This window comes from Pseudochaenichthys georgianus, chromosome 6 (assembly GCF_902827115.2).
Source record: "Pseudochaenichthys georgianus chromosome 6, fPseGeo1.2, whole genome shotgun sequence".
NCBI classification, from domain to species: Eukaryota; Metazoa; Chordata; class Actinopteri; order Perciformes; family Channichthyidae; genus Pseudochaenichthys; species Pseudochaenichthys georgianus.
The window spans coordinates 31,464,242-31,485,170 of NC_047508.1; the positions used below are offsets into that span (position 1 = coordinate 31,464,242).

The 20,929-nt window shown below is 40.8% G+C and overlaps 2 protein-coding genes and 1 long non-coding RNA gene across 4 annotated transcripts; 2 read left to right on the forward strand and 1 right to left on the reverse strand.

The window, feature by feature from the left end:
- Positions 1-3,229: 3,229 nt before the first annotated feature.
- Positions 3,230-4,431, forward strand: LOC139434059 (uncharacterized). Its single transcript, XR_011643463.1, has 3 exons — positions 3,230-3,375; positions 3,652-3,840; positions 4,162-4,431. It is a non-coding gene; the product is annotated as an uncharacterized lncRNA (long non-coding RNA).
- Positions 4,432-6,361: 1,930 nt separating this feature from the next.
- On the forward strand, positions 6,362-17,619 carry LOC117447759 (protein regulator of cytokinesis 1-like). 2 transcript variants are annotated; one of them, XM_034084642.2, is made up of 14 exons: positions 6,364-6,513; positions 6,973-7,105; positions 7,192-7,314; positions 7,412-7,645; positions 7,730-7,900; positions 8,028-8,177; positions 9,505-9,652; positions 9,752-9,888; positions 9,983-10,078; positions 12,091-12,237; positions 12,335-12,445; positions 12,550-12,642; positions 14,051-14,212; positions 17,441-17,619. In XM_034084642.2, exons 1-14 carry the CDS (start codon positions 6,503-6,505, stop codon positions 17,561-17,563), a joined length of 1,839 nt encoding a protein of 612 aa, XP_033940533.1. In that variant the 5' UTR covers positions 6,364-6,502; the 3' UTR covers positions 17,564-17,619. The 2 variants fall into 2 exon arrangements, with proteins under 2 accessions (XP_033940534.1, XP_033940533.1); XM_034084643.2 differs by lacking the exon at positions 14,051-14,212 and having other exon boundaries at positions 6,362-6,513.
- A 17-nt stretch (positions 17,620-17,636) lies between these two features.
- On the reverse strand, positions 17,637-20,560 carry LOC117447774 (ubiquitin-associated protein 1-like). Its single transcript, XM_034084663.2, has 5 exons — positions 20,447-20,560; positions 19,330-19,830; positions 19,062-19,232; positions 18,277-18,378; positions 17,637-18,176 (listed from the first exon to the last, which is right to left on the reverse strand). The coding sequence occupies exons 1-5, from the start codon at positions 20,558-20,560 to the stop codon at positions 18,042-18,044; spliced, it is 1,023 nt and encodes a 340-aa protein (XP_033940554.1). The 3' UTR covers positions 17,637-18,041.
- Positions 20,561-20,929: the final 369 nt, after the last annotated feature.

The window sequence follows — 20,929 nt, forward strand, 5'->3', positions numbered from 1 at the left end:
CTGGACACGTTGAGAGCTGTACATACACGAAAGGGGAGTTAGTCGGTTCTGTAAGAGCAGCGGGACCGGCTTTACAAGATGTTGGTGAGTAATATGAGTGCAATGTGTAACGTTAATGTCAGCTAGCTAACATTAGCTAACAAGGTACACTAACGTGTTTTGTTTCAGGAACTAGTTTTCTCCTTAAGAACTTCGTGGTCTGTGTGTGCTGTGGATAACATTAGTGTTCACAAGAAGAAGGTACACTCCCGTGTTTTGTTTTAGTTGCTCTTCAGATTGAAGCGGCCAGTTTTATATTGACTATACTGTATGTGTGATCTCCTTTTACATCTCGTTGTGTCATTTGAGTTTATTTGCTGTGTGTAGATTCAAGGGTTTTGGTTATCTTGTCAATTTGTTTGGTTATCTAGGCACAGCTGTGTGTGACTCCCTCGGGTACACTGGTATGTATTTTCCTAATGTAGAGAGCATTGATTAATTAATTAACTACACACTGAGTCTAGATCCTGACCAAGTCCTTTTTTATTGTTGATCAAATGTTTTTCAAAAATATATTCATACACATTTAGAAAAATACAATGTACAATCACAACCAGTACAACACACATTACAAAAAATACAGAAAAAACAAACAATAACAACAATCAGACAAAACTATGGAAAAATAACCCCTCCCACCCCCAGATCTGGACCATCCTTGTATTATTGCTCATTCAATCTATTATAGCATGCTAACAAACATGGTACTTACTTTATTTGTACAGATCTGCATGGGAGACGATGGCGCGATGCAGAGCGCTGTCTGTGATTGTGCACGGGGGATGTACAAATGCAGCCACGCTGCAGCATTGGCAATATGTGCCATGTGGCAGATCGCTCCACAGATGTTGAGTGCCAGTGGAGGAAGCCTGGCACTTCCAAAGTAGTCCAGCCGGTGTCTCAACTTTACCAACAGTGAGAGGAGACATACAACCCACTTGCCAGAGACATCGCCACTCAGGATGTAGACTGGTTCAGGTCTGCACTGAGGGGCGCGCAGTGTGGCATGGCATGGCTTCTGTCACCTGAGCCAGAGCCGTGGCCTCAACATCAGGCCATTGTCACCGTGCCGGAGCTGGTGAAGGGGCATGGGGGCAATGCTTGCCTCAATGCGACTGAGCAGAGACCAGCAAGCTGCCATCCAGACAGTGAAGTGTCCACCATCATTATACATGATGGTGTATATAGGATATATATATATTTGTATACATATCTGTAAATTGTATAATTTTATTTGATTTAAAAGTCTTTTTGATCTCTCTGTCTATAAACACAAACTGAGTAAGATTGACAATAAAGTTGACTTTGAAAAATATATATATTCTTTATGAAAATAGTTGACTGTTGGAGAAATTAATTGATTTGATTTTCTGAAGTTAATTTAACTTTGGCAACCATGTAAGGTCATTATTAAAAAGGTACAATCAATTTGTTTAGGGTTGACTGACAGAATAAGAAACTCAATGATGCTCTACTCACCTGTTCCTTTTTATAAAGTGAAACAGTTGAAACGATAGATTTTAGTAAACTTAAAAACAACCTTCAGAATGAAATTATTATTATTGACTCCGAATGAAGCACAACTTCATGTCATAAAATACATTGACTTTATTTGTAATTGTGTAAAAAAATAAAGCATTGATTAGCAAGCAGGACCTGCAGGAACAGAGCACGGTGATGGATGGAGCTGGGAAGAGAGAAGAATAAAGAAAACAGAACAACTTTATTATCGGATATTACAAATTCAATTAGAAAACAAGTTGCCGCTCCTACAGTTTTCTAGTGTGTAAAGATGATTTCACTTGACCTATGCAAAATATCACACTCAATACATGTGTGTCTCTGGGGGGTGCATTGTGCCTTTGATGTATATAAATAATATACCATAACCAAATACTATTACGTACAGTGGAAATCAGGTTGCCAGGGCAGGTCAGTGTGCATGTTCCTCAGGGTCTCAGCAGTTACAGGTGGGGGAAAGGAAAAAAAAGAGAAAAAGGTCAGTAACAACACTTTAAAGTAACAACACTTTGAATAATTATCTCTTCTAATAACTTTCTCTCAGTAATCACTCAACTACTGTCTTTCCAACAAACAGATTGACTCACCCTTACTGTCATCACAATGAAACACGTCCAGAAGAATGTCATGCAAAGCTATCAGTACTTGAGATTATATTGGCCCCAAAAAGAACCTTGAAAAGGACGTGTGTGTGTGTGTTGGTCAGGGAGTGTATTGTGTGTGTCTGGGAAAGTGTGTGTGTGTGTGTTGATATCTTGGTCAGGGAGTGTAGTGTGTGTGTCAGGGTGTCTGGGAAAGTGTATGTAAGAAGGTTTATATATATATATATAGGATTACTTTAAAACAGTCCCAAATAATACATGTTCACTTCAATACAGTTCAAGATAATACCTGTTTACTTTAATACAGTTTAGAACAATATCTGTTTGCTTTAGTTTACTTCATGTAATAAAATAATAATTTCATGGTAAGGCTACCATTACTAAAGTAATGTAATGCTAACTAACGTGCTCGCTACTCGTCGCTACTAGCTAGGTAGCTAACTTGACTGTGTTCCATGCACAACATGTGTATTACCTGATATGTCTGATCCGGCGACTCCTGGTCCTTTCATCAGACGGCAATCGATAGAACGAGCAAGTGGTATGATCACTTATGTGATTACAACCTGGTACAAAGCACACAGGCATCTTGTAAAAGTGAATTTATTTTTAGCAATCTCTAAATCAGTTATGAGATCTTCTTCTTCTTCGCTTTAATTACGAGTCACAACCACTTGGAGCATTATCGCCTGTGACATCACTTACGCGAGCCAGAATGGGATTTGGGATTTGTAGTCTTTGTAGTCGCGTCTTATATTTCAACAGTTTTACGACAAAATGTGACTCTTTTGACATGGAACTTATTGTTTAAGATTGAAAAACATCATATGTGTAGTTCGTGGCACAATTCAAACGGGATCAAAAGATACGTGTTCTCTCTCCATTGAATTCAATGTTAATTTTTCGCTTCCGGGGTCCCATGGGCCGGAAGTAGATGGGCGTGACTTCGCCTCAAATAACCACCCGTAACCATAGATATATATACACACATGTGTTTATATATATCTATGCCCGTAACCATAGACATATAAAGAGTAGACGCCGCATTGGCTGCTGGGGCGCAAGAAATACGGCCGCCATCTTGGACCGGTCATCCTACAGACATTCTACCCATAGACAGCAGAGGTTTCAAGATGCCAGAGCACTGTGCAGCATATTGCTGTGCAAATCGGCGGACGATTGCGAACAGGGGTCGGGGGATTACTTTTCACAAGTAAGATTCAACATTATAATTGGTTGTATTTTGTAAATAGAATATTATTGTACTGTATTGATGTCCGCCAGCGAAATCGTAGCCAGCAAACATTATGTTCATGGCCAACTGAGACTTTATAAATCGCTGCTGTAACAAGTGAATGTCCCCGTTGTGGGATGAATACAGTAAAATCTAATCTAATCTATATAGGAAGAAGAAGGAAGAAAATAAGCTTGACCTCCTTCTTAAAATGTTTTTGTGTTGACTCTCAAATCTCCCGTTTTTATTTTGAAGGTTTCCCAAAGACAAAGATATGAGAAAGAAGTGGGAAGTTGCTTTGAGGAGGGAAGGGTTCACTGTGAGTCATCCGTGATTTGCAGTGAGCATTGTAAGCAGGACGAGTTTGACAGGACAGGACAGATTGTCCGACTCAGAGATGGTGTTATTCCCTCCATCTTCAGCTTCCCGGTTCACCTCCAAAGAGTAGGTGTATCATCATACGGTTATTAGCATTCATAAATGTAAATATTCTATTATCAATAACAGGGCAGGGTGACATACGTGTGTGTGTGTGTGTGTGTGTGTGTGTGTGTGTGTGTGTGTGTGTGTGTGTGTGTGTGTGTGTGTGTGTGTGTGTGTGTGTGTGTGTGTGTGTGTGTGTGTGTGTGTGTGTGTGTGTGTGTGTGTGTGTGTGTGTGTGTGTGTGTGTGTGTGTGTGTGTGTGTGTGTGTGTGTGTGTGTGTGTGTGTGTGTGTGTGTGTGTGTGTGTGTGTGTGTGTGTGGTATTCTGCTTTTTCATTTTAGCCAGAAAAGGGCAGGACTACGTCTACTTCCAGAAAAGCTGAAGAGAGCCTGTCTGTGGCCCCTCAGGACGACCCAGAAGCTTCAACCTCACACTCACAACCTCAGCCTAATGATGTGAGTATTTCTATTTTCAACATCATATCATAATGGTCCTAGACAAAGTCAAATCTCATCTCTCTTGTTTGCTGCCACTCATATTAAACACACTCACAAATAAACACATACACACACAATTGAAGACATGTTGAACATGCATTCCTGGCACACACACACACACACACACACACACACACACACACACACACACACACACACACACACACACACACACACACACACACACACACACACACACACACACACACACACGCATGATGCTGGCAGTGGCTTTGACAGGTGATGACTATAAGAAAGAATGTGGGCCATACTCTAGTTGTGTCAAAGTGTTGTGTGTGAAGTGAAACATCACTCAAACCATGTTCATCCCTCTTTCTACTGGGATCATAGCTATGTCTCGCCTGCTTCTCCTACTGCTCTTAAGGCCAGACTCAATGAAGCTTTAGCAAGAGTGGAGAGTCTCGAGCGAGAGAGGAAGAATGCCATGGCTAGAGAAAAGAGGGCAGAGACCACAGTGAGGACTCTTTTGGGGGATTTGAGGGAAAAGAACCTCATTAATGAAGAACTCAAAGAGGCTTGATTTCTACTCAGGGAAGATGAAATTAGCACTTTGAGATTCATGTACATCTTACTCTTACACTCTTTATTAAACTCCTTTGTTATTATATGAAGGGGACTTATTAATTTTTTCTCATACAATTTCAGATCTTCAAATAGACTTGAAGGCAAAGCAGGGCCATGAGTACTCCAAGGACCACAGAGAATGTGCCCTCACACTCCATCTACATGGTCCAAAGGCATACAAATACCTCAGAGAGACTACAACAAAAAGGTAGTCTTAATGTTGTTCAATTTCATTTTTGGAAATTACGGTTGCAAGTACGTTAAATAGCTACTTCTCAATTTTTTTACAGGTGGCTGTGTTCGGTGGATGGCAAGCCTGGCCTGAACAAGATGATGCTGGATATGCTGGAGAGAAGATGCCAGGACGACCAGGCTAAATATGGATGTGTTTCACTCATGTTGGATGACATGGCCATCAGAAAACATGTGCAATATAATCCACATAACCAGTCAATGTCTGCTTTTGTAGACATGGGTGATGGAAACAATGAGACCGATGCTGCTACTGAGGCTCTTGTGTTCATGGTGGTTGGCCTACACGGACATTGGAAGGCTCCCATTGCATATTACCTGACGAAGTCTTTGTCACCTGAAACACAAAGGGTCCTAATCTAAATCTAAAATCTAATCTAATCTATCTAGGAAGAAGAAGGAAGAAAATAAGCTTGACCTCCTTCTTAAAATGTTTTTGTGTTGACTCTCAAATCTCCCGTTTTTATTTTGATGGTTTCCCAAAGACAAAGATATGAGAAAGAGGTTCTCAGTCATGCTTTGGAGGAGCCGCATGCACGGGGCATTCGGGTGTCATGAGCAACTTTGTGTAAATATGGTTTGGCGGGGTGTTCTTGTGTTTAACTTGAACATTTACATTTTTTATATAGATGTAGAAGTACATTTTCATTTTTTATGACATAGATATTCATTTTTACTGATATATAACTTCTGTCTATGTATAATGTATTATTGTTTCTTCATTTTTCAACTTATTAAAATAGCTGAGTATAGGCCTACACAATATGCTTCTCTATCATATATAGACCATTAGTGTTTTTTTATGTGTGTGTGTGTATATATTATATATCGTGTGTCTTTTGCAAAATACCTATCATACATAACATAGGCTATCAAATACCAGAATATTCTATTGCTGTTAAGCCTACTATGAATATTAAAATACGCCGAATCATGTGTCCGGTATCATGCCTACATATATGACGTTTGCAGAAACCCCCCCCGTGAAAATCAGTTTTGTATTCAGCGAGTTATGATTGATAAAATGCGCTGACACTTCATTGCGCCTGCCAGACAGATTACACTGAGTGGAGCGGGTGACCGGTCCAAGATGGCGGCCCCACGGCTCGTCAGCGCCAATAGGCAGCAGCGGTCGATGCGGCGTCTACTCTTTATATGTCTATGCCCGTAACCACCGCCCTAAAAACAACTTCCGGTGACGTCACTCACCAGCCAATCGGAGCCCAGATGTGGTTCGGTGCAGATTTCAAATCCGTAGACAAACGAACCGTAGAGACTTCATAGTTAGGACCGCTTCTGCGTTAGGAAGACTGTTTTTCTATTTTTGTTTTGAGTTTGCGGTGGAAACATGAGAGTGAGGTTAGTAACGTAGACTTTTAATATAAATTGGTTCTAAATTGTTTACACTTAAACAATATTATTCAGTTAGCAAACATATTTCCTTATTAGGCTGTCGAGATAAAGCTAGTTAGCTTTAGCTACATTGACACAGTTTGTGTCACGCTGGGACGGAATAGCCGTCCGTGTATGCTGCAATGACTAACTTTAAATGGTAATTAAGTTGAATGCTATTCTAACGCTCCAGCTGGTAATATATAACTTTACAGCTAGCTAAGCTAATGCTACAAGACAGCTTCGGGGAGCTAGCATACATCAATTTAGCCCAGCGGTATCTAACGTTAGCCCTCTGCTACTGACAGTCCGCTAACGTTACTTGATTTGATATTATCCTCTACCGCTAACGTTAATATTGTACTGGTTTGACTGCTAACAGGGGTTTTTAAACGTACCCGTCACACTGCTGCTTTTCTTTTCCAGTGAAGTCCACGCAGCAGAGTCGGTTGCTTATCTCAACAGAGCTCTGGTTAGGCTGAAGGATATTTGGGATGAAATCGGTATTCCAGAGGAACAGCGCGTACAGAGAACCAACGATGTCCACAAGCACATTAAAGTGAGTCATCAGTTTAAATAAGATGTAAAGTCTGGACTTACGGACGGAGTTTACAAATGAGTTGTTGTGTTACTCTTGTCCTACAGGGGCTGTTGGACCTGATGATTACCGAGGAAGAGCAGCTAAAGAAAAGATTAATGAAAAACATTCGGGAATTTTTTGAAGAGCTTGCAGAGTTGTGCCGTGAACTTCAGCAGCCTTCCTTTGAGGTACAGTTTCGTTCAGGAATATATCTAGGTGTTTTCATATTACTGTCTGGAAAAAAAGTTTCTTAAATTCTTGGACTAACTTTCTGGATTCCTCAAGGAGGAAGAGGGCTGCTCCATGCTGCAGATTGAGAAGAATAGCCGTACACGTTTGGAGTTGATGAAGGAGCAGAAGAAGCAAAGAATGGAAGAGCTAAAGGGCCTCCTGGGACAAGACCGTGAGCTGTGTGACATTATGTGCACTACCCCATTTGGCATTGACCAGGCCGCCATCCCATCACTGAAGCAACTTGAGGCATATCACGCCTACCTGGATGATCTGACCAAAGAGAAGGTGTCAATGATGTTCTGCTCATTTTAAATACTCAATGCCTTTTTCTCATAACGGTTGGAAGTAAACTTGAGTTATCTTTTTTAGGAATGTCGTCATGATGAATTTGTGAGCCTCAAAAAGGAGATCTCCGTATGCATGGATGATCTGGAGCGGGATCCAGAGACCAGTTTTGAGATGGATGTGATGTCTGAGGACGAGGAGGCATTTTGTCTCTCAAATGACAACATTGCTGCCCTTAAAGTTCTCCTCAGTCAGGTGAATTTCAAACATTTGTATCTTAATGTTTTTGAATCTGATTCTCTGGTCAGATTAAAATAAGTCTAAAACAAATATCATGTATTATTTCATAGTATAATTGATTGTTTTATATGCTTCCTTCCAGTTACAAGAAAGCAAGGCTGAGAACAAGCTGCGCTGCTCATCTTTGCGCATCACCATCAAGGAGCTGTGGGAAAGACTTCAGATTCCCCAAGAGGAGAGGGAGCCCATCTCTGAGCATATGGTCTTGTCAAAGAAGAGCAACGTTGAGGCAGTAAGAAATCTGAATTATTTGAGCCCTTACTTCAGGGGTAGGCAACAGGCGATCCGGACCCAGACGCCGACCTATACGGACCCGGACCTATAATCAATACATTAATAGGAGATTTCAATTTTGACGGGGCGATTATATTTTAACCGCCGCCGACAGGGGGCGAAAGAGAGACGAGTGAGTGATACAGGGAAAGAAACACAGAAGAAGAGACGAGAGCGCGGCAGAGAGGAAAGTGAGTGAAGAGAATAGTTAGCGATACAGGGAGAGAAGCAGAGAGTGAACAGGTGTGTTAGCGGCAGACAGGGAGAGACAAATAATTACCAATGGCGCTCCAAGAAGAGGAAAGTGGACAGTGGGAACGGAGCTTGTAACCCTGAGTGGACGGACTCATTCATGTTCATCCTGCCCACTGGGAGCACAGAACCAGTGTGTCTCATTTGTTCAGAGACTGTAGTGCTCATTGAAAATGCCACTATGAGACAAAACACAAAGTGTTTGACCAAACATTCCCTCTCAAATCAGAACTGAGGTCACAAAAAATAAGCAGTCTCAGAGCCCAATATGATCAGTCCACCAGGATAAAAATTAAAACTAAATATCGTTCCAACGCAGGCTAACCGAGGCTAACCAATGACACCTGCATGTGTGTATGAGAATGGCCCTGACACCATTTACAAACTCCTAGCAGGATAAGCTCCAGCTCAATTCTCGCACTGAATACAAAAAAGTGAGTGAGGGACTGCAATATAAGAGGGAAAGAAAGAGAAACTTTAAAACTGTTCAATTGTTATGATGTGTAAAGACTGATATTGTTCTATAATCGTCTGAAACTGTTAAGTCATGATGTGAAACGGTTAACAAAGAAAAAGAGAAACTCAAGTTGCTGCTACATTTTATTTTATTTATCTAAAATTAAGCACTTTTGAGATGCACATATTTTCAAAAGCTATTTTATTTATTTTCTCTATTTTATTTTGAAATGCAGCCCGAGAGGAACATTACACATATCCACAGTATTTACTGTTTATCTGTATAATTCAATGTTAATTGACAATATATATTGTTTATGAATTGTACTATATTTATTTGATTGTCAGTCAGTTGTTGATTACATGCAGATGTTGATACAGGCTACTTCAATATATATCACACTAATTCATAAAGCAAGTTAGACATTTTGATGTTCCGGACCTTTGCATGGGGAGATTTTCTCTAACTGGACCTCGTTGAATTTTAGTTGAATATCCCTGCCTTACATTAATGATTTCAGACAATGCATTGGTGTTTTGTTTCAACAAACTCATACATTAACAATGTGTCTTTCCAGCTCCAAGCTGAGCTCCAGCATCTAGAGGTGCTGAAAATGCAGAGCATGAAATCTTTTATTGTGGCCATCAGAGGGGAGATCGCCCTTCTCTGGGAGAAATGCTTCTACAGCCAAGAACAGCAGCAAGCCTTTTTTTCATATCATGATGGTAAATATCTGCTGTTTTCTAACAAAGCCCGTACACGCTTATTTGCTGTTGATCATCACAAAGGAAATGTGGGTCTAAGCGCACGTTCTCTCTACCCAGATGAATTCGCAGAAGACATCCTCCTCCTGCACGAGGCAGAGGTCAGCACGCTGAAGAAGTATTACCAGGACCACCAAGAACTCTTTGAGGGAGTCATGAAATGGCAGGAAAACTGGACCCTGTACTTGGAACTTGACGTGAGTACTCTCTTTGAATATAGTGTGGCAGCATTTAAAACAGACTTTTCTAGGTGGTTACATGTAAGGATGTATGTGCTTCTCTCCATCTCAGAAAAAGGCCAACGACCCTGCAAGATTCAACAACAGAGGTGGGAACCTTCTGAAAGAAGAGAAGCAGAGGGCTGACCTGCAGAAGAGCTTGCCTAAGGTTAGGAAGTGTTTAATTGTATACTTTGCTCAGTAATTATAGAGCAGGATTAGTAATTAACTGTTTTAAACTAGTCAAAAAGCTGTTTGTAGGGATTCAAAACAACATTGGATAAACTAGCAATAAAACAAATGAGCTCAAGCTTACCACACGTTTGGAGGCGTGTGGTGCAGTGGGTTGTGCGTTGGTGTTCAAACCCCACTGCAGTCAGCATGTCGTTGTGTCCCTGAGACACTTCACCCCAAATTGCTTCTGTGGGGATTGCCCACAGTATTGAGTATGTAAGTTGCTTTGGATAAAAGCGTCTAACAAGTGACATGTAATGTAAGAGTGAAAACAGCTGAGCGGTTGTTGGTGCATTACTGATTCTCGCCAGCAGGTGGGGGTACTGAAACAATCAGGCTTCCTAGCAGTATGGAAGTCAATAGCCACGTTCACACTGCGGTACTTTTCCCACAAAGATTCATGCGAACTTAGTTCATGATCGCGTTCACACCAAAAAGGGCCGGTACTAAAAGTAGTTCATGCGAACCTTTTTACCCCCTCGAAAGTCCCTGCTCGAGAGCAGGGACTTTCGAGCGGCTCTTTTTTGAGAAAAGAGCTATATTCCTGATTGGCTGGGCGAATTGCAAACCACGCCCCGTAAAACTCCCAAAAAGTTTTGTGAAGCTGCCATTTTATTATCCTCGCATTAGCATTATTAGCATTAGCCCAGCGCAGAAACGCAGAGAGACTAACTTATGGCAACACAAAATAAAACATGGGAGCGGTGGAGATGAGGAGGTGTCGGCGTTCTGGCGATTTACTCGGAAGGCTTCAGTAGAAGCTGCTGGGACTCCCAGCAGCTTCTACTGAAGCCAGTCCCCAACTCCCGGGACTTCCGGCCGGGGACTTTGGGCGGCAGTATACGCCGTGAAGTGGTTTGCGGCCTGCCAGTAAACCCAAAGCAGAAGAAGAAGTGACGTCAGCGGCTTCATTTGCCTAATCCACCCCCAGGGATTTTTTCTGGTGTGAACGCGATCTGTACTTAGTTCATGCGAACTAAAGAGTTCGCATGAACCTTTGTGGGAAAAGTACCGAAGTGTGAACGCGGCTATTTAGTACTAGAGGGGCAAAGACACGCCCATCTACTTCCGACCCATGGGACCTTATTTTGGAAAAAGTATGTATTGAAGTCAATGGGGAGAGAAAGATTATCTTTCGATCCCGTTTGAATTGTGCCACAAATTATACATATGATGTTTGTCAATTAAAAAGATAATTTTGCAAGTCAAAAAACACTTTTTTTATGTGAAACCGCTCAATAAACTACCTCTCCCGTCTCGCACCACACACTATGACAGCCGTCACGTTGGCACATTCCACTTCTTTCTTTCAGAATGAGGCGAAAAGTATTAAAGGAGGTGAAAATCACTACTCTGGGCGTGTTGAGAGCTGTACATACACACAAGGGGAGTTAGTCGGTTCGTAAGAGCCAGCATGCGGGTCTGGGATTTGTAGTCTTTCTAGTTGCGTATTTTTCATAGTATTATATTTCAACAGTTTTATGACAAACTGACTTTTTTTGACATGGAAATTATTTTTTAGGATTGACAAACATCATATGTGTAATTCGTGGCACAATTCAAACGGGATCGAAAGATACGTTTTCTCTCCCCATTGACTTCAATACATACTATTTCCGAAATAAGGTCCCATGGGTCGGAAGTAGATGGGCGGGACTTCGCCACTCTATAGAAAATGGAAAAATATTTGCATTGACAAACTATTGGCTCTATGGTTTTCTTTTAAATATAAATAAAAAATGATAGATTCCACAAGAAAACTGTTTTTCATTAAGTTTGTGGAATTAAGCAAAGCCAACATTATAACCCGTGTGTGAGAGAGCCAGGGCCAAGGGAAGCGTGATTATCAAAAGTGAGGAACATGTATAGTAGAGGTAGAATGAGCCAACTGCAAAAGTAAACATAACATGTCAACAAGGTCAAATGGTAGTTTCCTATTTGTTTCAGCTGGAAAAGAGTCTTAAAGCCCAGATTGATGCTTGGGAGCAGGAGCACGAAAAGGAGTTCCTGGTCAATGGACAGAAATTCCTCGAGTACGTGCAGCAGCAGTGGGATCACCACCATGCTGAAAAGGAGAGGGAGAAACTGGAGAGGGTGTGTTTTAACTTTGATTTAAAAGGCTAAATCAAGTCTTACATTTCTTTGTCAAAGGGATTTTATATGACTATATTCTTCTTTTTGTTTAAATTAGCAAATGAAGAAAATCAAACAGATACAGGAAGACATGTTATATGGAACTACAATGAAAACACCATCCAAAAGGCCGATGGGAGGGACTCTCACGCCTGGAAAAGTGAGAAAGGTAAGATGGTGCTGTAATTTTATTTTAATTTATTTCATGAACTGACTATACCTCAGTGACTGAATAGATTTGAAGGTTCACCCGGCCTTTTTCCTTTTTTTTAGCTCAATGGCATCTCCACCATATCCACTCCTAACAGCTTCCTCAGTGGAACGTTCCAGTCGTCCAGCTCCAAACCCCCTCTGTCAGCCAGCAAGGTGAGCCCCCTGCCTCTCTGACCCCTCTCTGACCACATTCACCATACATTTTGGATTAATTAGCAGGCTGCAATATTGTCTCTGTTTTCTTTTACCTGCATATGTATGTCAGGGCATTTAAGCACCACACAATGTATTTTTGTATCTCACGTTTTGTCCTTACTGATCAACACCTAAGTTTAATACGTTTCAAGTATGCTGCAGACCATGACATGGAGATGGAGAGAGAAACAATAGGCTAGAAGTGAGCCCAATTGTAATAAGAGGAGGCTCATGTCATGTTTTTATTTTATAGTACACATGTTCTGTTTCACCTCTGTATGGCCATATAGTTTGCTCAAATGCAGGGACGTGCACAGACATTTGGAGGGGCTATTGCTCTAAACTGGAAAAAGGGCCCCCCCCCCCCCCCCCCCCGAAGAAAAAAAACACAAGACCTTTTGAAAATTGTAACTTGTTTTTAATGTAAAAGAAACCAAACGATTATTACATCAGCTAAATTGACCAGTGATTCACATCTCATAACAAAATAAGCTAAGGCGACTACTTGCATTCGGTGACTTGATTTTAAAAATGAAAACCAGGGAAATTCTTTGTTTTGCGGTCCTTATATCATTAAAATATCTAATGTTAGTAGCTATTAAAGACAAAATGGGGACAATTCTGTTCTAATGTAGTTTGCCTATTGTAACTGATGTGCAGTCCAGACATAGGCTACTGATAAAATAGGGCCTCTAACTTAAATAAACTCACTAATTAATTAAACCAGTTCAATACGCATTGTTCTTATTCTTATCATTCTTTATGAGCGCAGTAACGGTAAGGTATCTAATTATTTATTTAGTATTCCATAACTTAATAACAGAGATGGTCAAACTAAAGTGGTAGAGACATGGCAGAAATCCTACAATGAAGCAGGACATTGAACTGTTCACCCGTGAGAGGGCGATCAGGAAAAGAGAGCGAGCGGCGCGTCGAGGGAGTTTACAGATGAGAAGACACAGAAAGACAGAAGCACAATAACAAAGGCTATGTTTAGGTGTTTTTTTGTAAATAACCGACGGTATCAAGAGGAAGTAAAGTCCCCTGGTTTGTCCCTTATACCCTGACTGCCATGAGACAACTCAAAATCAAGTTTCCAAAATCCGACACTGAGGTGGTCTTAACGCACCGGCAGATGACAGCGCTGACAAAGTGTGTTTCCCGCAGCGAGACGCTACAATACTAATTGTGGGCTTATCATGTTGATTCTGCCACACCAGAAAAAAGAAAAACAAACTCTCTCTCTCTCTCCAGAGGGGCAGGTCAGCCAAACGGGCACATTAGCCCAGACCTGTGCACGACGTCCCTGGTCAAATGAAAGGGTTGGTGAGAAAGCACATTTTGATTGAAGCTGCTCTTGTTGCAGTTATCCGTCCTGCGAACCCTTGGACCTGCAAGGACTCCCCGGAGTGCACTCGACCGAAACAAGGAGAACATCTCTCATCTTCGAAACACTCCAGGAAGCACACCAAGGTCTCAGGATACTCAAGAAAACACCATCATTGCTGGCTCCTATTCCGACTTTACGGTATATACATTTTTATATCGATTTAGTGAATCCCTTAACCCAAAACTCCACTTAAGTTCTCTAGTGAAGGAAATGACTGCATTACCCAGGGTTCGTACGGGTGCTTGAAATCCTTGAAAATGCTTGAAATTTGACGTGGTGTTTTCAAGGTTGGGAAAGTGCTTGAATTTTGGGAATGGTGCTTGAAATTGAGATAAAGTGCTTGAAAATGTAAATGCTTTACATTTACAATACATTGCTGTCTGACTGATTAGTTCGCTTTTTAGATTAAAAGAAAAGAATTGCTTCGCTTCTACATAAAACAGCTCCGCTGCACCTTCCCGCGCTATGCGCACGACCTGCAAGTGTTTGTGTTACGTGTGACCTGGGCATTCTGATGAGAGATAGATGACTGTGTGCCAGGAGGTTGCCGTTTCAATGAGCGTTGGCTAGCAGAAGACAAATACAAGCCATGGCTAAGACGAGGGTCAAGCCCACGAGTAGCCTCCTGCAAAGTTTGCAAAAATAACGATGCGATAGTCTGCGCTGACGAGCCACATGAAAGGTACGACGTAGAAGAGCATTTTAGGCTAACGTTGCATGTTACGTTTGTTTAAGCTAACGTTAGCGAGCTGAATAGCGAACTCGATTGAGGAATAACAATCATTTCAGAGGAGCGTACCTATGTTATGTGCGTTACAGTCGCATCGTGTGGTGTTCAGAGGATGAAGCTCTCACGGCTTTTCGTGTTATAGTCATGAAATATAATCTATTGATTCGACAGAGCGATTTTGAAAGCAATGTATTTCTACTGGTAGTATGTTTCGTGCCTAAACCAAATGTGACTTGCTCTATCGAAATCAGTCACATTGACCCGAAGACACATTTTCGTTTGTATTACTGGTCTGGGGGAAGCTCGCGAGTGTTTGTGTATTTTTGCGTTTGTGTACCGGGGAAACACTCAAAAGAAACACCGACTGTTGTTATGCTTGCTGTGATGTTACATTACTCCGTTCTCCGCTTGTAATTATGCCGAAGCTTCAAAGTTGTATTTATCATCTGAATTTGCCGAAACAAGTTTAATATTCTGAAAGCCAAGACTTTGTTTATTTGAAAACAGATGAAAACAAACTGTCTTTTATATAAAATTGAAGTATTATACAATTAAAACTACATTTAGCTTTATCCCATGTAATTGTAGAATGAACACAGTCTTCCTTTGAAGATGTATAAGTCAGGTGTCTTGAGTAGTCAAAATGACCTACAAATCATTGTACACATTTGTAAATATTATTTTCCACTTGTTACCAGTGTGAGTCTATTTTTATGCAGCTCCGTGTGATTTTTGTGGCTACAATTCAGACTAATACGCTACTAGAGGTGGAATAAGTACAAGTACTTAGATCTTGTAGTGAAGTTATAAGTACTCAGATATTGTACAAGAGTGTAGGAATACTCTGTTACAGTAAAAGTCCTGCATTCAAAAATGTTCCTCAAGTGAAAGTAGAAAAGTATTCTCATCTAAATATAGTGAAAGTAGCGACAGTAAAAGTAGTCGTTGTGCAGATTGGTCCATTTCAGAATAATATATGATATGTTTTATAAAGATTGATCATGAAAGTGTTCTCAAAGCTGGTGAAGGTGCAGCTAGTCTGAATGACTTTGTATACTGCAGGGTAGCTTGTGGATTTACTCCAGGTGGAACTAAAGTCTGATTTAACACTTGGTTATATTTCACACCATTCATCCACATCTGTGAAGTAACTGAAGGTATTAAATACATGTAGTGGAGGAGAAGTACACCATTTACCTTCCAACCTAAAAGTACCTCAAAAATAGTAATCAATAATGTATTGAAAAGTTATTTGGCTGATTGTTTTATATTGGCTCAGCCAGGTTATACACGTACAGGTCACTCATTTTGAAATATTAAACTTTGTTTTGTTATCTTTAATTTTTTTATCCTCGTGTAGAAGGCTATCACGAAACACACATTTGGTTGTTTATAGCATAAAGAACATCTGATTTAATGTGAGGTATGGAAATAATCATTTGAGTATGTGTATATTATGTGTTGTAATTTACAACAGCTGTAAGCTGCTTGAAAAGCTGGAAAATGCACCTTGAAAAATGCTTGACTTTGGAGAAGGTGTAAGAACCCTGATGACCCTAGATCAGTACTATGGCTACATTCCATTTGAACAAGGGCTGCACGATATTAGAAAAAATTGACATTGCGATATAAAAAAAATACAGGAATTGAAGATTTTTTTTTTTTGTCCGCAAACCATCCTTTCTTGAATTTTAATGCATACAATTGGTATTTTTTAAACTATTTAACCGGATGAAGGATTTTAGTCACAGACTTCTGGATCTTAAGTTATCAGAGCAACAAGCTGAGCTAGCTCGGTGATCCTGCTGTGATCTGATTAAGAATGCTTGTGATTGGTGGTTTGCTGTGCATGCAAAGCCTGCAGAGCCTGCATGTCACTCAAGTACCCCTGACATGAGAGCCGCGCAAGTTTTCCTTTTGTAGCAAGCAGCAAAATAATTGTAACATGACGTGTTTGAGTTAATTTGCCTATTTAATATCGCACATCCTAAAAAATAAATAAATGAATCGCACATCCTGCGATGTCAATATCGCGCATAATGTGATTATCGTCATGACACGATATATCGTGCAGCCCTAATTTGAATGCTTAAGAAGTTATACTCTGCCGTATGGCATCACTGTCAAGTCCTACAGAATGACCTAATGGATGTCTTACGGAAGAGTTGTCTCTTTGTGTATACTTGTACCGGATCATGTCATTTTGGATGTACATTAACCATTTTGGTCATCATCTAAAAGGCAATCACATGTACTCGAAGACTGCATAATGTTTGGAAACTGATATAGACAATCCGTACATCCCTAAAAATACACATCGCAGTATATTTTCATTATTTTCAAATCATTACATGATTGTGAACAAATAAATCTCCTTAGCTGTAAATCCTTAAAACACGTCCTGACATCCCATTGGCTCAGTCATTTGTAGCCGAGGCAACAATGACATTTTCCAACATATTTCTTGAAATCTAATTGTTTTCCAAAGTGAATGCATACAGAACACGTTTAATATTACTCTCTATATAATAAGCATCTATATTCCCATGCCACAACCATGAATGCACATACAGACATTTCAAGTCCTTCCATATTAAAAAAAAAAAAACATACTGAAATGTTTCCTTTTCTTTCAGAGAGACCTCTCGAAGGCTTCTAACTCCAACATAAAGTTGAACTCGCCAGTCCAGCCATCAATGAGGATGCTCTCCGGCGCTGCAGATCACCTCTTTACGGCAGTTGGGGTGTCATTTTTATAAAGAGGACAGAGGGAACCTTAATAGACACTTCTTACCAAACATGTAAATATTTCCCTCTGCTTATGTAATTTGTGTGTTCAGCTCGTGGTTTTTGTAAGAGGGGCTTTTTATCTGACTTTTTTTTCTTTCAGGAGTTACAGCCTTTTTTTTAAGAAACGCTGTTACCCATATCTAGGGCACTACTTTGTGTTAGTACGTTGCAGCTAGCTCTTGCACCGTGACTTTATTTCTCCAGCTGGGATGACAGCTAAATCTTCAGTGTTTCTTTTTTAATCAACCTGTAAATAAACCTTTCGGATACCACTTATGATCTTTTTAATGTACATTCATGTTTTCATACATACCGGTGTAGTTGACAGAGTGAGTCTTTTGAAGGATCTGTTCTGTATTATGCTTTGGGACTACATCAATAAATATTATAGTACATTTCTCAATAATTAATAATACATGGAAACTGGAAATAGGGGGAATGTTTTGTTCAAGTCATGCGTGTCATGAGTTCCTCCAGAGCCCTCTCTCGGTGATTTTCATGAACAAGCAGCACCTCTTTGATTGCACTTTGCTGGAAGCCCATCTCATTAAACTGAGTCAGAAGGTGCAGGAACGCCGCAGCCTGAAAAGTCAATTATTACAGGTAATACTAATACTTATTAAAGGTTTGCTATTTTTGTTTTGCAATCTTTTTTGTTTGTGAACACTTGAGTGGGAATCACCTTGCTCTCACAGTTCTGAAACATCTCCAAGGCCTCCTCCACCTGAGCCTCATCGTAACCCAGAGCACACAGACGCTCACTGGCCACCAGGTATTTTAGGAGCTGTGGATTACGGAGCAGATATTTATAAATCAGAAATCCTTCAAATGTCCCTCAGTGGGGACATTTACAGCTCCAACAGCGAAGGGGGACATTTACAGGGTCACAACAGTACGGGTTTATTGCTGATAAAAGGCAACAATAAAGAGGTAAACCCAGTAATACAATAAATTCACATCCGTGGTATAAAATAGTAATATAAAAGAGACAAAACATATAAAGGTATTGAAAAAAGTAGTCTGTTATAAACAATAATTTCTAAATAATTAGTGTGTATTGCAAATGGCATTGATTATTACACTTGAGTGTATCAGCAGGTAATAAGGGTATTGCACATAGGGTTGGTTAATAGGCTGATATGCTAGGTCTTGTCAAAGTGCAAAAAGCACGAGGACACATCTCTATATGTTAAAACGTCAAGGGGTTTTTAATTGAATATGTTTACCTGCTGATACTTGACGGGTCACAAACAAGCTGTTGTATAAATAAGACCATTGGTTGCCAGGTCGTGCGCCCACACATTAGTCGTAAAGATATGCCAAAATGAACACGTGTTCGAAGATGTGAGTTTTATTTTTAACATTATGAAGTATTTGAATGCAACTATAAAGTATTGTATTCATGCATTATCAGGGTTGATTAAAAGCACAGACTACAGATCATATGGAACACGCAGTGGTGTCTACCTTCTCTGGGCTGTGGTAGCCTGTCCTCTGCAGAGCCAGGATGGCGGTGTGTAACGGGAAGCCCCTCTCCGTGATGGTTCCCAGGAGCTCCCTCTCCTCCTGACTCAGCGCTGACAACAGCTCTGCTGCGGAGTCAAAGAAAACCCCCCGAGAGCCTCCGGTCCTCTGGGCCTGGTGTCAAGGGAGGAATAGATACAAAGATTGCGTTATAAAGAAGAAGAAACGAAATGAATAGTTTTCTCATAGACTGGGACAGAAAACCCACAACCTGTCTGCAGTTTTTGACAAGGGGCCCAGCAGAGGAGGGTCTTGGCTGCCTGGGGGTGATTGGAGCAGGGGTGGTCTGGGAGTGTTTTCTGCCCAGTGAGCGGTGCCTCTTCTTGCTGCTCTTATGGGAAGAGGAAGGACCAGGCTGTGTGTCTTTGACTCTCGAGAGGGGCACTTTGGGTGCAGCGCTCCGGGGCCGCTCTCTGCTCATTATGGAGAAATGGGGGGGGTCTTTAGCGGAGGAGGCTTCATTATCCTCGTGGTACCCATCTTCCTCCTCAGAGTCAGAGATGAGGAACCTGACGGTGCGCTGGTGCCAGCGGGGGTCTGCAGAGTTCAGGCTGTGGCTGCGGGGTCGAGGGGCCCACATCTCACGGCTCCTGCGATTGGCCCTGTGGCTTTCCTGAGGGCGGCTGAACATCAGCCAGTAGGGGGGGCAGGAGGGGGTCTCAGAGACTGGCTGCTGCCCGCTTAAGATCCATTTCTCCAGGTTGAATTTATACTGGAGGTAAATAAATAAAAAAGAAGATCTTCAGCAACAAGATGTATACACAGCAGTCTTAGTAGCAGGTGTTACTGATACTGATGGCTACTTTACATTCAATTGTCTCAGTAATTAAAACCCGGACCCTGAAAATGACACAGGTAATGGGATTCATCTATTATTTATTTACAGCCAAGCTTTTTCCTTTGTCCCATACCACCATTGTGTCTTACTTCAAAAACACTTCAATAATAAATGCAAGAGAAAATGCATGAATTAGAAAGTCATATTGTGGTTGTATGCCTCTGCCATCAAGCTGCAGCCTTAATTCATATCCGATCAAAATTGAATCACTTTATTAATTCATCATATTAGACATTTGTGTGGAATCGTCGCAAACTCGCAATAGACAAAATCTTGGCCAAAACGGAAAAAAACGTCATAAAAAGTTGATATGTCATAAAAAGATAAAAACGTCATAGGACGTCATAGAAATGGATTTATGATATAAACTACAACGAGAAATTGATTTAGAAAATATGGTAAAGCCATTGAGTCAAACTTCTCACTGGCATTGAATTGACCCCAGTAAAACTTGAAATCTTAAATATGTTGATGTTTCATCAGATGAGACCTCAGTGTCTCGCAGTATCCGAGGGCAGTCTGGCAGAGCGATGTCTGGAGCCGTCACCTCCTCCTGCAGCGGGCCCAGCAGAGTCTGAAACGGGACGTCCTCCAGAGTGCTCATTGTCCCAACAAACAACCTTCACCAGAGAAACAGAAAGAGCTTCTGAGTTTTAAGTTTTCAAACCAGAGCTTCAGTGAACTTGTTTTCATTCTTACCTTTGTCAGCTCTTCTCTGTGAGGTCCGCACTCAGCCATCTGAAGAGTTGATGGTGAGGAAACACAAAGACATTATCGTACGTGATAAGCCTCCTCACCACTAAGCCTCTGACATCATGTGAGGAGTTGTTTACAAATGCACAGGTACAAGTACAGATTAATTTAACCATGTATACAAATAATGATATGCAAGACTAACATAAAAATGATTAACCAATAGCACAAATTAAAATATTATTTTTACTAGTAATATATTTATAATATTATACAGTAT

Bases quoted from the DNA above. Each gene is read 5' to 3' on its own strand.
- LOC117447774 (XM_034084663.2), bottom strand. From the start codon at position 20,560: ATGAGCACTCTGGAGGACGTCCCGTTTCAGACTCTGCTGGGCCCGCTG. The intron at 19,233-19,329 runs GTTGTGGGTTTT...CCTTGACACCAG, and splicing joins TTGTCAAAAACTGCAGACAG to GCCCAGAGGACCGGAGGCTC. The intron at 18,177-18,276 runs GTGATTCCCACT...TTGACTTTTCAG, and splicing joins TTCAGAACTGTGAGAGCAAG to GCTGCGGCGTTCCTGCACCT.
- LOC117447759 (XM_034084642.2), top strand. The intron at 8,178-9,504 runs GTAAGAAATCTG...GTGTCTTTCCAG, and splicing joins AGAAGAGCAACGTTGAGGCA to CTCCAAGCTGAGCTCCAGCA. The intron at 9,889-9,982 runs GTGAGTACTCTC...TCTCCATCTCAG, and splicing joins CCCTGTACTTGGAACTTGAC to AAAAAGGCCAACGACCCTGC.